At 39.7% G+C, this 14248-nt stretch overlaps 1 protein-coding gene across 3 annotated transcripts in view; it reads right to left on the bottom strand.

Annotated features, from left to right (window-relative positions):
• Positions 1–1140: 1140 nt before the first annotated feature.
• LOC106138873 (cytokine-like nuclear factor N-PAC) overlaps positions 1141–14248 on the bottom strand; it is a 48234-nt gene continuing 35126 nt past the window's right edge. For 2 of the 3 annotated variants that reach the window (XM_060950453.1, XM_060950455.1), the window contains exons 8-12: positions 8421–8531; positions 5897–6040; positions 5020–5146; positions 2855–3034; positions 1141–1465 (exon numbers count right to left, since the gene is read on the bottom strand). In XM_060950453.1, the coding sequence (XP_060806436.1) occupies positions 1266–1465; positions 2855–3034; positions 5020–5146; positions 5897–6040; positions 8421–8531 (762 nt within the window). In that variant the 3' untranslated portion in view covers positions 1141–1265. The remainder of the gene's footprint in view (positions 1466–2854; positions 3035–5019; positions 5147–5896; positions 6041–8420; positions 8532–14248) is intronic. The other variant, XM_060950454.1, reaches the window with a different exon arrangement.

Here is a 14248-nt window from a genome sequence, read left to right on the forward strand (position 1 = left end):
ATAGCTTTTCGCTAGAAAGAAAAAAGTCGTCGCGCGTGTCATAATACGGATACTGCTCATGTTTTTTTTTTTCCAAGTTGGTTATAACTTCTATAACTCCTGCCCAGTTAACAACCTTGTGCCGTTCTGACAAATGGCGCCAGTATCAACTAGGAAACTTTTTGAGCCGGGTGCACACTGGACGAAAGCTAGTGAACCCCATTCATTGGCTTTCGTTGGTTTGATGTGTAGGCAGCTTTATTATTTCCGGCTCTAATACTTCCCACCAAAACTTTAATAGCTTTAACTGGTTATTCCACCTCAATTTACATTTTTTATTTAATACGAAGCACTTCTTACGCGAACAAATGTCGACTCCAAAAATCAACTCTGTTCATCCGGGATGATTTTTCTAGCGAAGTGGAATAAACCTGTTTAAACATGTCTTAATGTTTTATTAAATGCAACTAGATATCGAGTAGTTTAAAACAAGCCTAAACGCAAACGTGCCAGTCCACACTTTCATACAAAAATTACGAATTAAAAAAAAATGTGCTTATTACAATTCATTTACGCTAAAATAAACCTTATAACTAATCAATAATTATAGGGAGTCACAATGATTTTAAAATATTCACCATGTCATTTGATGTTGTTTAATATATCTTTTATTTTATTATCTAAATGTATTTAAAAAACATATTGGATCAGAACAAAGTTTCAGCCAAGAAACGATAGAGGGCGTGTAGCGTAAATTGCCACATTTGTGTCAAAAAGGTACGGTTAAAAGTGATAGTTTTTTTTTAGTTAACTTATTTATTTGTACACAAGCTTATCGCTGTCCATTCATTTAATTTTTGATGATATATGAATACGCTGATTGTTAATTAAATTTTTTTTTCAGTCATTCTAAATCTCACTTATTAATTACTCAGGCATCCAGCTGAACATCGACCTTAAGTTTTTTCGAGAGCGTTGGCTCTGTCTACCCAGTAAAGGATTATACATGACATATGTATTTTACAACAAATCGAAATCATCATCATTGGTCAGTATACAAAGCTCAGCGCATTAATACTCTTCTGGAACTATTGTCATTCCCTAGTTTTCGAATCAGAACCTGGCCCGCATAAAACTGTTTAAATTAAGATAGTTTTAGTTTTTATTAGTCATTGCTGAAAAAGTCTCGACATTTAACTGACACTAGTGAATGTAGGATCTCCTTCTTTCTCAGGGACTACTGCTGTCATTCCCTTATTCTCTATTGTCATTCCCTTACTGCCGGATCAGAATCTGGCTCGTATATAGACGGCCGCGACGTCATGGTTAGCGTATCCCAGCCGCTTGGCGTGCTTGAAGATCTCGTTAGTGGTCGCCGTGAGGGGCAACGACTGCTCCAATGCGTCTCCGAGACCCAGGGCCAGTTTGAGGTCCTTCTGCATGTGGGAGAGAGGCTGCTGGGTGGAGTATGATGACTCGATCATGGCTGAAATATGAAAAGAAATATTTTTATTGTAATATACATTGAATATAAATATACATGGAATACACAATTACCTGCAAACGTCGTGATGAAACCTCAAATTTCTTCTTTTTCCAAAAAACTTGGGATTCTTCATTTAGGCGATGGGCTAGCAACCTGTCACTATTTGAATCTCAATTCTATCATAAAGCCAAACAGCTGAACGTGGCCCATCATTCCTTTCAAGACTGTTGTCTCTGTCTACCCCGCAAGGGATATATGTATGTGCTCACCTCGCCCCTTGAGGATGAGGTGCGGCGAGGCCAGCGGGGGCCGCCAGCACGTCCAGCAGGCGGTATATGTATGTGCTCACCTCGCCCCTTGAGGATGAGGTGCGGCGAGGCCAGCGGGGGACGCCAGCACGTCCAGCAGGCGGTATATGTATGTGCTCACCTCGCCCCTTGAGGATGAGGTGCGGCGAGGCCAGCGGGGGACGCCAGCACGTCCAGCAGGCGGTATATGTATGTGCTCACCTCGCCCCTTGAGGATGAGGTGCGGCGAGGCCAGCGGGGGACGCCAGCACGTCCAGCAGGCGGTATATGTATGTGCTCACCTCGCCCCTTGAGGATGAGGTGCGGCGAGGCCAGCGGGGGCCGCCAGCACGTCCAGCAGGCGGTATATGTATGTGCTCACCTCGCCCCTTGAGGATGAGGTGCGGCGAGGCCAGCGGGGGACGCCAGCACGTCCAGCAGGCGGTATATGTATGTGCTCACCTCGCCCCTTGAGGATGAGGTGCGGCGAGGCCAGCGGGGGACGCCAGCACGTCCAGCAGGCGGTATATGTATGTGCTCACCTCGCCCCTTGAGGATGAGGTGCGGCGAGGCCAGCGGGGGCCGCCAGCACGTCCAGCAGGCGGTATATGTATGTGCTCACCTCGCCCCTTGAGGATGAGGTGCGGCGAGGCCAGCGGGGGACGCCAGCACGTCCAGCAGGCGGTATATGTATGTGCTCACCTCGCCCCTTGAGGATGAGGTGCGGCGAGGCCAGCGGGGGACGCCAGCACGTCCAGCAGGCGGTATATGTATGTGCTCACCTCGCCCCTTGAGGATGAGGTGCGGCGAGGCCAGCGGGGGCCGCCAGCACGTCCAGCAGGCGGTATATGTATGTGCTCACCTCGCCCCTTGAGGATGAGGTGCGGCGAGGCCAGCGGGGGACGCCAGCACGTCCAGCAGGCGGTATATGTATGTGCTCACCTCGCCCCTTGAGGATGAGGTGCGGCGAGGCCAGCGGGGGACGCCAGCACGTCCAGCAGGCGGTATATGTATGTGCTCACCTCGCCCCTTGAGGATGAGGTGCGGCGAGGCCAGCGGGGGACGCCAGCACGTCCAGCAGGCGGTATATGTATGTGCTCACCTCGCCCCTTGAGGATGAGGTGCGGCGAGGCCAGCGGGGTGAGCGCCAGCACGTCCAGCAGGTCGGCCTGCGACAGGCCGGCGCGGTCGGCCAGCGCCAGCCCCTCCGCCAGCGCCGCCAGCGACACGCCGCCCACCACTTGCAGTACGGAGTTCATCTTCGACGCGTTGCCGATGTCACCTGAGGAAAATTTGGTGAATTAATTAGTAAGGGTTTTTGTTATTTAGGTATCTTACTCTTATATATAAAATGCTCGTGTCATAATGTTCATTCCCGTATTCCTTCGAAACGGCTTGATCGATTCTCATGAAATTTTGTGAGCATATTGAGTAGGTCTGAGAATCGGCCAACATCTATTTTTTCATACCCCATACATTTTTTTAAACTAGAAGTTACTGAAAGATTATTAAAGATAAGTCCGCCATTGCAAGTGATTTGTTTGTTTTATAACTATGTACTTACTATTTTCTTGTTACTGTGTAAATTTCTATGTAATAAAAATAAAACAAATTATTTATATGGCGAAACAACGTTTGCCAGGACAGCTAGTTTTAATGTAACAACTGATGTGTAGCAGTAGATCAAACTACTGATGAAGCCTTACACATAATTATGTTTCGTTTTGTTTTTCTTGTCATAATCATAGCAGACTGTTGATGTTGAAGTGAATTGTCAACGTTTTACTTCATTACTTACGTACAGATAATCACGTCTGCATTCCAGGCGGGGTAGACAGAGCCAACAGTTTTGAAATCTCTTAGTCTCTATCCATTGGAAAGATATGGAATAGTCTTATGATTTAAATGTCGGGAATCAAACTGCATACATTTTACTTCATCTGAAGAATAGCTATACACCTTATTAACACACAGCTCTTAACATGGTCTACAAGATAGGATAAAATGTAAACAATTAGCACAAATGCTAACATACCTACTTAGCTATTTCCGCTTCAAACTGTCTCTTCGAAAGTATAAAATATTATTTATGTTAACTGTATCTGCATTTACGCAGCTAACCCTCAGTCTTTACGCTTTGGAACCAGGGGTCTTTTTTCCACTGTGACCAGTGCCTACTAGCATCAACACCATATGTCACTAATATTAAGTAGTATCTTTGAAAAGAGTCAAGTAACTTCGCACAGTATATGGGGCTTCAAATCGATACCTTATCGCATAACAAAGCATTCCACTTCCTTTTGAACAAAACAAAAAAAAAACCAACACAAAATAATAATAAAAGAAAAAGTCATGCGCATGCAATTTCGACTGTCGGATTTGACTGTTGACACTTAAACTAAATAAAAATAATAAGAACAGGCAACTTATAAAAACACTAATTAACAAAAATAAAAGAAAAAAAAAATAAGCTATAAAATGGCAGGCGACACGCTCGTACGCAACAAATATAAATAGAAGAAATAAGAATGGGTAGATCGTGCTCTGTAGAATATAACCATTGTCTTAGAAATCTACCCGACGCAGCACACATTATTATTTTGTATGGTAATGTTTAATCAATTTGCCATTCCAGTCTTAGCGTGAGAACTAAAGACCTCTCCTATATACTATTTCTAATATTTGCGAGTTCTTCCTCTTGGCCTTTAGTCTCTGAAGAGCAGCCCGGGGTATGACTTTGACCATGGACCCTGAATTGGTTCTGGAGTCAGGTTTTTACACGAAGCGACTCCCGTCTGACCTCCGCAACCTTTGCAGGTAAACCCAACCCGTATTGGATCGATCATGGTTTCACATCCAGTTGCCTGAATGTGCAGGTTTCTTCACGATGTTTTGTCTGGTACATGGCCGAGGTGGGATTCGAACTACACCATCAACGCTCTAATTCTCGAGCAAAACAAAACCTAATTTTCACGAGTTCCTTCAGCCTACTATATTTCAGAACCTAGGGTCTGCTTTTCAACATTTCTATATCCACATTGCAACTAAACTTTACACGTCCGAGAAACGCAATCGTGTCGCATGATAGCTAGTAATGGCGTCGTGTCGTGTTAAAATCGCATCGGGTCGAGTCTTCCAAGTCGCATAGCATTGTGTCGCGTCGCATCGTGTCGCGTTTAGGTCGTATCGTGTCGCTGAGAGCGTAATCTACCGAGGCAAGTGTCAACATGCAAGTTTCCTAGGCCGGCAACCGGAGAAGCTGACTACTACCAAGGTAAAAGGAGTTCTTGCTCATCGCCTTGAAGCACGACTGACAGTCGTCGAACAAGCTGCGGTCGCCCGCCGCCAGGATTATCAGGGTGCCCTCCTCGGCTTGGATTTTTGAGCCTTGGATCTGAAAAAAATAGAATAATACTTAATTGTTAATCGATTTGAAACGTGTGGTTCCCGGCACCAATAGTAAAACAGAGTAGGACCACTCCATCTCCTTCCCATGGATGTCGTAAAGGGCGACTAAAGGATAGGATTATACACTTACTAGAGGCCGCCCGCGACTTCGTCCGCATGGAAACCCTATCAATCCCGCGGGAACTCTGGGATAAAAAGTAGCCTATGTGTTATTCTGGGTCTTCAGCTACCTACATACCAAATTTCATGGTAATCGGTTCAGTAGTTTTTGCGTGAAAGAGTAACAAACATCCATACAAACTTTCGCCTTTATAATAGTAGTAGGATAAACTGTCCATTCCAACATTCCTCTTGATTCTCTTGATGGGCTAAGAACCTGTCACTATTTAAATATTTAATATATACTTGCGAATATATTATAATTCCATCATTTAGCCATACAGTATATACTTGCGAAGCCATAAACCTAATGGACTTCAAATCTCAGAGCCTTTAATCCTCTAGCGAAAAATGATTATCAAAACTGAGAAAAGTCTTGGCATATATATTTCTAATACCAAAACCAAAATGCGCTATCATTAAGCCAAATAGCCGAACGTAAGCCACGTTATTTGGCTTAATGCATCAGTCTTTTCAAAAATGTTGGCTCTGTCCAGAGAGGAGGGATAGAGACGTGACTATATGTTCTATCCCCCGAGAGGGATAGAGACGTGACTATATGTATGTATGTACAAACCTGCGCCTCGAGATATCTGCCCCCCTTGCCGCTGATTGCTTCTACGATGTCGTGGGAGGTGTCCGCGTCTATGGACGTCATCTCCACGTAGCCTTTGGACTCCAGCGATGGACAATGAAGAACGCCACAGTTACCGAATACCATCTATAGAATGAAGAAAATATCTGATCAGTCAGTCAACTATACTAGCGGCCTGCCGCTGTTTTGCATGTGGTACCCACTTAACCTATAAAAAAAACATACATAAATACATACATAAAATCACGCCTCTTTCCCGGAGGGGTAGGCAGAGACTACCTCTTTCCACTTGCCACGATCTCTGCATATTTTCTTCGCTTCATCCACATTCATAACTCTCTTCATGCAAGCTCGGCGGTTTCGGGTACTTTATAAAAACACTCGCAAAAAATCTAACTTTTTAACGATGAAAGAACTTTCATGATCGGTTCCGCATTTCCGACAAACAAACAATAAAACGTACATACATAAAAGCACGGCGCGTTAAATCGACGATCTTACATTTGACAATGAAGCAATAGAAGTATTCAGGAATCGAAGAAAGAAAGGTGTATTTACTGCCAACCATTAACCTGATCCCCAAAAAGGAGGCTTTATATTTAATCAAGTCTACATTAATTTTGCACATTGATCATTTTGGTACATTTTCAAAAATGTATATATTTGATCAATGTACCTACCTATGTACACATGTATGATTTATAGGTACATATATTCTGATTGTTATTGCATTATTTATAAGCATTTATTTAAATAATAATCTCTGCGCCAACACCAATCTCCTGCTTGGTTTCCTTCCACCCAAAGGTTGACTGGAAGAGATAGCATTAGCGATAACTCCGCCTTTGTACCATCTCTGTCTGTTTTGTATATTTTACTCTTACGTTGCAATAAAGAGTAAATCTATTTACTTATGTGTCAATGATCATCCATCAGCAATGCGTACGAAGGTCACTCAAAGGTCAATGGGAAACCCGTAATATATGAGCTACTTGCTGACCTTTGGGATCGGATGACGCATCCCGAAGGTTGTTTAATATGTCTAGAAATATATATATATCGAGATCTTGTTAGGGGAAGTCTATTTTTGTACGATCAAAAGCCGACCAAGTGCTTGTCAATAAGTTGGACTTTTACTTGTATTTTCTACGTGTTATGTAATCACTTATTGATTGATTTATTGTTTGTGTGTTGTGTTGTGCCGTGTGGTTCCCGTTACTTAAGAACAGGACCACTCCATATCTATGCCATGGTTGTCGTAAAAAGGGACTAAGATTATGTCTAATAAACTGGGGATTCTTCTTATAGGCGACTGACTAGCAATCTGTCTCTATTTGAATCATAAAGCCAATATTATACAGCTGAACGTAGCCTTTTTCTTTTCAAGTCTGTTGGCTCTGTCTTACCCGCAAGGGATATAGACGTGATATATTTTATGTATATTCTTGGATGGCTTTTGCCCAGGATTTCAGTTCCAAAAATAATAAGTTTGACCACGCATAATTAACTATATACTCATAGGAACTCTTCATGACCATTCCCTGTCTAAAGAATAACATATGAACAAATCGATTGTTAAAAGCTATTTTAATATACAATTACTCCACCAGGGAATCGGTTAAAATTGGACCAGCGGTTGTAGCCATGACAGCGGAACAGACAAATAGGCAGTTATCATAATAACAATTTTTTATAATAAAGCTTAGGTATCCTCATTAATTTCTGTACATGCAGACCTAAGTAGGCAAATTTTCTATTCAAAAATCTTAGTTTAGCATAATTGTTTCATTAGGCAACTCATTGTTTTTTTCGTTTCCTTTCTCCATTGTGCGTTTCTGGGTCACGTGTGACGTCACTGTTTACAAATCACTGGCTATCCGCTACAGAAATTATGGGGGGAAAACAAGATAAGATAATAAACTATAGTCTTTGAAGGAGTATGGCTATGTTTGCGAGTGTTTTATTTTTCGGACGGGAATCTACTTCGGTTTTTACATACATAAATATGGTCACGTCTATATCCCTTGCGGGGTAGATAGAGCCAACAGTCTTGAAGAACCTGAGTGGCCACGTTCAGATATTTGGCTTAATGATAGAATTGAGATACAAACAGTGACAGGTTGCTAGCCCATCGCCTAAAAAAGAATCCCAAGTTTGTAAGCCTATCCCTTAGTCGCCTTTACGACATCCATGGGAAAGATAAAGACTGGTTCTATTCTAAAGTCTGCGTCGCAGTTTCATACTGCAAATATGACATCTGCAGAAGTTATGAAACTGTGTCGCGTTATCCTATGTTACTTAAATTGTACTTGTTACATACATACATATGGTCACTTCTATATCCCTTGCGGGGTAGACAGAGCCAACACTCTTGAAAAGACTGAATGGCCACATTGTACTATTGTTTTTGTTCTTGTTTCCAAATAAAATATTTTACATTTTTCAGTTCCAAAAGTGTCGGAAACCACACTGTGACGTAAAACGAAGGTATTAATTACATAATTACCTCCTTAGCAGCCTGAGGGTCGGCTACGCAGGAGAAGGTGATGTCAGCTTCCTCCACCACGTCGCATGGTGTCACCGCTATGGTGGCTCCAACTTTCTCGAAGTCTTTGCACTGTAACAAACAACACAACATTAGTATATCTACTTTCTCTTTGAGACTAATTGGCACTGTGTACCCCGTAAGGGATAAAGACGTGTTAAATTGATGTATAATTTTTGAAGAAGATAAGATGATATATGTATATCAACTATATATTGAAGTGTCACTTCAACTATAGTTCTCCTACAAAATAAAGAGTTATTAAAACACGTCGTCTTTTTTTCACATTATTAAGTTTACCAGATTCCCTATAAAATAACTTGGTAAAAATTACAAAATATCATTTATTCAAAGCGCCATCTATCCACAAAGCGTCAGAACTTTAATTCCCGCACCGTCTACAAGATGGCGCCTATCGTCAGCTAGCAGTTGAATCAATAAATAGCTCTGCAGCCGGCGACGCCGCGCGTCAACGACCGCCGCCAGCAATGGCCGACGCCATTTTGATAACGGCTTTTTCTTAACACGCGCGAATCGTGCCAAACACGATGCTTATTTGTCACCGGATGAGGAAAACAATCCATTTGCTGGAAAATAGATTTGCAAGAAACATGGCAAATAAAAATGGGAATCGTTTTAGTTGTTAATTAGAATTATTGTTACTTATGGAACAGAGTTCATTTTGTTTCGTTGTGCGCTAGACTAATGGGATATTATACTTAAGTAGGTACTCATTAGCTGCACTTTAGAATGTTATTAAATGAGTAGATTAGGGTTTTATTCCCAAGCAAGATTGATAAGATTGTAAAATTTTGTTCATGATAGCCGGTCGGCGAACTGTTAAATCTTTTCCAAATCATTTCACAGTAGAGTACCTATGTATCAGACAAAAGTAAAGGAATTGTCTTTATCGCAACCCAGGCTTTGAAGCAAATAGATTAATAAAATTCAACAGAGAGTATGTATGACATGCGAGAGAAGTATGTTACATTCTTACAAACTGCTCGTAATGATTTTTACGCTGAGAGTATTAAGTATAACAGAAAAGGCAAACTCCACACGTACATAAAATTCTCAGAAAACTCTAAGTATGTTACGGTAATATTTGTTTAATGGACAGACTCAAAATCATCGAGTGCTTGCGAATGCTTGTAAATAAAATATAGACGAATTTGCGACAAACGCGCCTGGCTGGCGAGTCAATGAAGGTCAATTTATGTTTGCACAGATGCTATGTCTATAAGGATCACATTCACGAGACTCGAACCGCCCACGTTGAGAACATGGAAAGGTTGTCAACTGATATTTATTAGATCTGAAATAACTATTTATCAATAGGGACACCTATATTTGATTAAAGGATTGTAGAATTTTTTACCTTTCAGGATACAACTTATCAACTTAAATTGTGTTTTCTACAGTGTGCTCAGATGGGAAGGTTCAAAATGAATTTCTAATTCAATAAGCACATTTAACAACAAAGCATAAGAGAGACAGTGAAAGGTTACTATTTCAGAAACAAAAATAGTCATATTTCGCACAACTAACATTGGTAGTAATTCAAACCCATTTAGCTAAATCATTGATGTATTCAATTAATAGGACCGGTTGGATAGCATATTCCAGTTTTATTAATGAAAAGACTCAAGATTAAATTTGAGTAAACCGGAACAGCTCGACGATTTCTTTTAATGTCAGGGACAACAGCCCCCTTTCCAGGTATGTATGTTGTAGAGACATCAGAACAATAACTAAAGCTAGGAGTGGGGTCCTAGCTTTGAAATGGTATTCGGACATCAGAACAATAATGTTCTGATGTCCAAATACCATGTCCGCCAAGTCGTAAAACATGCTAATGTTCATAACGTAACTAAAAATCCATACTTTTGAGCGCTAGAAATGTATAACGTTATCTATAAAATAACATAAAAAAGCAATCGCACAATACAAATATTATTTCAAGAAAACAATTGCCGAGCGATTGAGACAACGACCAACGTATAATCTATTTGTAATGGCTGACCGAAAAATTGGGACTAAATTGGAACTCTTTCTTTATCGAATGAATGTCAGATCATCAAGTATTCAACATTTGGTGTCTGTTTCTAGTCTAAACCTCCTCAACATCCCTTACGTCAAGAGAATGTTCCCGTAACCAACTACTCAATATGCATTCTGAATATTTTATTAATTGGAGTGCCTATGACTTCGATATGCCTAATGTTAAACAAGAAGAGGTCTAAGTAGGTCTGGTAGTGCATAGACGAATAATGCCTCCTTTTGAAAAATCTCCTCCACGCAATTAAAAAAAAAGAAGTACGCGTGAAGTGAAGCTAAATTTAGTGATGCCAGCCCTGCAAGCACTTAACCCACATATTATGTTCCGTAATGCAACATAATATGTGGTAATGTCTATGCAAAACGCTGCAAAGAGAACCTCGGCTGGGCACAAACGAAAGAGCTTAACAGATACAAAACTAGTTGCAATCTATACATCTATACATATATTATAAAGCTAAAGAGTTTGTTTGTTTGTTTGAACGCGCTAATCTCAGGAATGTTTCGAATTGAAAAAATCTTTTTGCGTTGAATAGACCATTTATCGAGGAAGGCTTTAGGCTATATAACATCACGGTGTAATTGAGGGTTGCAATGATGCCCAAAATAACTATTCCACGCGGACGAAGTCGCGAGCACAGCTAGTTGTAAATAAAGCACCACTTACTATTAATCTAAAATCTAAAAGACATAATAAAATTAATATTAAATTAAATTGCCCAAACACAATGTTGCCTCAATATGTACTTAATATTTGATTAATACAGCTTGATTTATCTGTTGGATCGTGTTTAGTTGACTCAGCGTCCTTTCCCAGCAGCTGCAACCGGGACCAATGTTAGGATAATGTCTTATTTTATGTCAAAAAGTAAACCAAACTTTTAAACCTCTAATCTACTCCACCACTGGTCTGATTGTAGACATTTCTAGACCCTAATTATTCTGTACGAAGATAGCAATAACATACAGAATTCAAACAAGGGCCAGCTATGTTCATGTTATGCTTCGGCGCAATTCTTTTGAAGTAATTGAAATCTGATTTACCAGATGTAAGGTAGGTCACGTACATTATGTAAGTAATAGTATTGCTAGGTACGAGTGGACTAACATTGCATAATATCCGCCTACATTGTCTAGAATGTCTTGTTGATCATTGATCTGATGTAGACAATAATCGATCGATACATATTTAAGACTAATAACATTTTTTATGTTATTAGTGCCGTGGGGCACCAATAGAAAAGGGAAAAGGGCCACTTCGTCTCTTTCCTCTTTTATGGATGTTGTAAAAGGCGACTTAGGCATAGGCTTATAAACTTGGGATTTTTCTTTTAGGCGACGGGCTAGCAACCTATCACTATTTGAATCTCAATTGTATCATTAAGCCTAACAAGTGAACGTGGCCTGTCAGCCTTTACAGATTGCTGGCTCTGTCTACCCCGCAAGGGATATAGACGTGATTATATGGATGTATAGATGAACATTTTTAATTTCTACTACCGTATTAGATAGAGCGAATGCAATAGACTATTCTTAAACTTTTAGGTCACTAAAAATTGTAATCATTTACAGAAAAATCTAAATAAATTACAGAACTTGTTTGAGCTTCATTATCGTCCCATTGAAATAAGAAAGAACAATTCAGTAAAAGTAATTGTCCTTGACAGACCTTGTACAACCCGGTTTTATATATACCTACGTAATGGAATATTACAGTAAAAAAAATCATTACCTTAACATTATTTGAAATACTGCACAACATTATTTACCTTCGTCAACACAACTAGTTACAAATCGATTACTGAGCAGTTGGTTTGATCAACAGAGGACAGAGTACATCCATTTATTTCAAGTGGAGTGATGTTTTGTGACCTATTTTCTAAAATAAAACTTTCTATTCTGGATAGATAATGAAACAACGTATAAAATATTTAATAAAGAAAAAAAAACCATTAATGCTAGTAATGAGAGGTCTATTTTGTCTTTTTATAAAGACATAGACATTTACATACCTTAATGCAATGCAATTTAGTCCATGTTACTGTCAGTCCCAGAGTTTATTTGTAGTACACGTTATCTAGTTTGGTACTAAGTCACAGCAACCAGACGACCTTCTAGAAGGTATAAGGGCAGCCTTTTATTAAATGATTGAAGCAAGAGGAGGCAGAACATAATTTTAAAACCACAATGGAACAATACGACTGGACATTTTAAAACAAGCAAAATATACATATGTTGTCAATGATAAACGGAAGGCCACCAATTCCGTTAACGAGATACTAATTCGTCTGTTTACACAGACTAGCCGAGATAGCCATAACTCATTTACTATAAATAGCATACCTTTGAAGACTTCAGATAACAGAGAGAAGCGCAATTACGCACGTTGTTGACAGGCTAATAAACTCTGAGATTAACAGACTTATGATAACTTGGAATGAGGAAATTGAAAACATTAAAACATATTTTGAAGTTGTCCCGTTTGCCTTAACCTAAAGCCGTTGTAACAATCAAAGTCTGAAATATCAGATGATTCAATGTTCCAAAAAGCACGCTAACCCGTTCTAATTATCGTCTAATGATAACTAATAACATCAGGGAGTTAATTATAGCTTGGGCATTAAGAAAAAACTTATCACTACAGGAAAAAAATATTGAATTATAGCGACTATGTACAAGAGTCCTTGTTTAATTCTGCATAAACCAACTCATCCATTACTGGAAACAACCATATAAGCCTAACATTTGCACGCTTCTTTGTGACGTAACATCCTGCAGTAATCATTGTTTTAACAATAACCTCGACTTTAAACAGTATTTTATAGGCATTGTCTATTTCAACCATGACCTGTATTTGAATGATAATGGTAGTGTATTCTTTGCTGAAGCCAACTGTTGTTAGGCTTTCTAACTTGTTACCATTATAATGTTTTGAGGTATCCTTTTTCATTCTATTGAGTCAGCGTACAATGCTTTATATGTGTTGTTATGCAGCTTTTATAAAGTAATTAGAGCATTCCCGCAGGCTTAATCAAAGCCGAGAATTTAAAGAAAAAATGCTCTCTTAATGAACCCCTAGACCATACATGCCAAATCAACAGATTCAGCGGTTTGGATTATGGGTTGAAACGTCGGCCGATCAGTAGAACTTCTTCTTCTAAAATTTAAGAGCTGCCTCTTTTTTAGAACTACAGTAAAAGGAAAAATAATAGCGAGAGAAAAAGAGGAAAACCAAGAATATTTTGATCAATTAAAGCAAAAAGTAAACGTTACAACATACCTAGAAACAAAAAATAATAACACAGACAAGAGATGAATGGAGGACGGTCCACTAACTCCACCGACAAGAGTAAGATCAGTAGAACTCGAAAACAATAACCATAGCGGTAACAATCAAGTAAAACAGCTTTCAAGAGTAACGACCGCATTGTAACCTTTTCTATCGGTATTGGATAAGGGCACCGACGAGCCGGCCGTGACTGGTTCACTGTTCGAGCGAACAGCGACCACCTGCCTTTTCCGATCCTTTTTTGTTTCCGCTTGTGAGTAGGCAAGCTCATACAGGGTGACATTTAAAACAACTGCATCGTTTTAAATAACTATACCCATGATTCTGAGCCGTTTGAGCCTATTTTTATTTAAATTAAACGTCATCATTTTCACATTTAAAAAACCCTCAAAAACTACGTCACACGCTTTATACTACAAAAAGAAATTAAAACGAAACATGT

This window comes from Amyelois transitella, chromosome 21 (assembly GCF_032362555.1).
Source record: "Amyelois transitella isolate CPQ chromosome 21, ilAmyTran1.1, whole genome shotgun sequence".
In the NCBI taxonomy this organism is placed as follows: Eukaryota; Metazoa; Arthropoda; class Insecta; order Lepidoptera; family Pyralidae; genus Amyelois; species Amyelois transitella.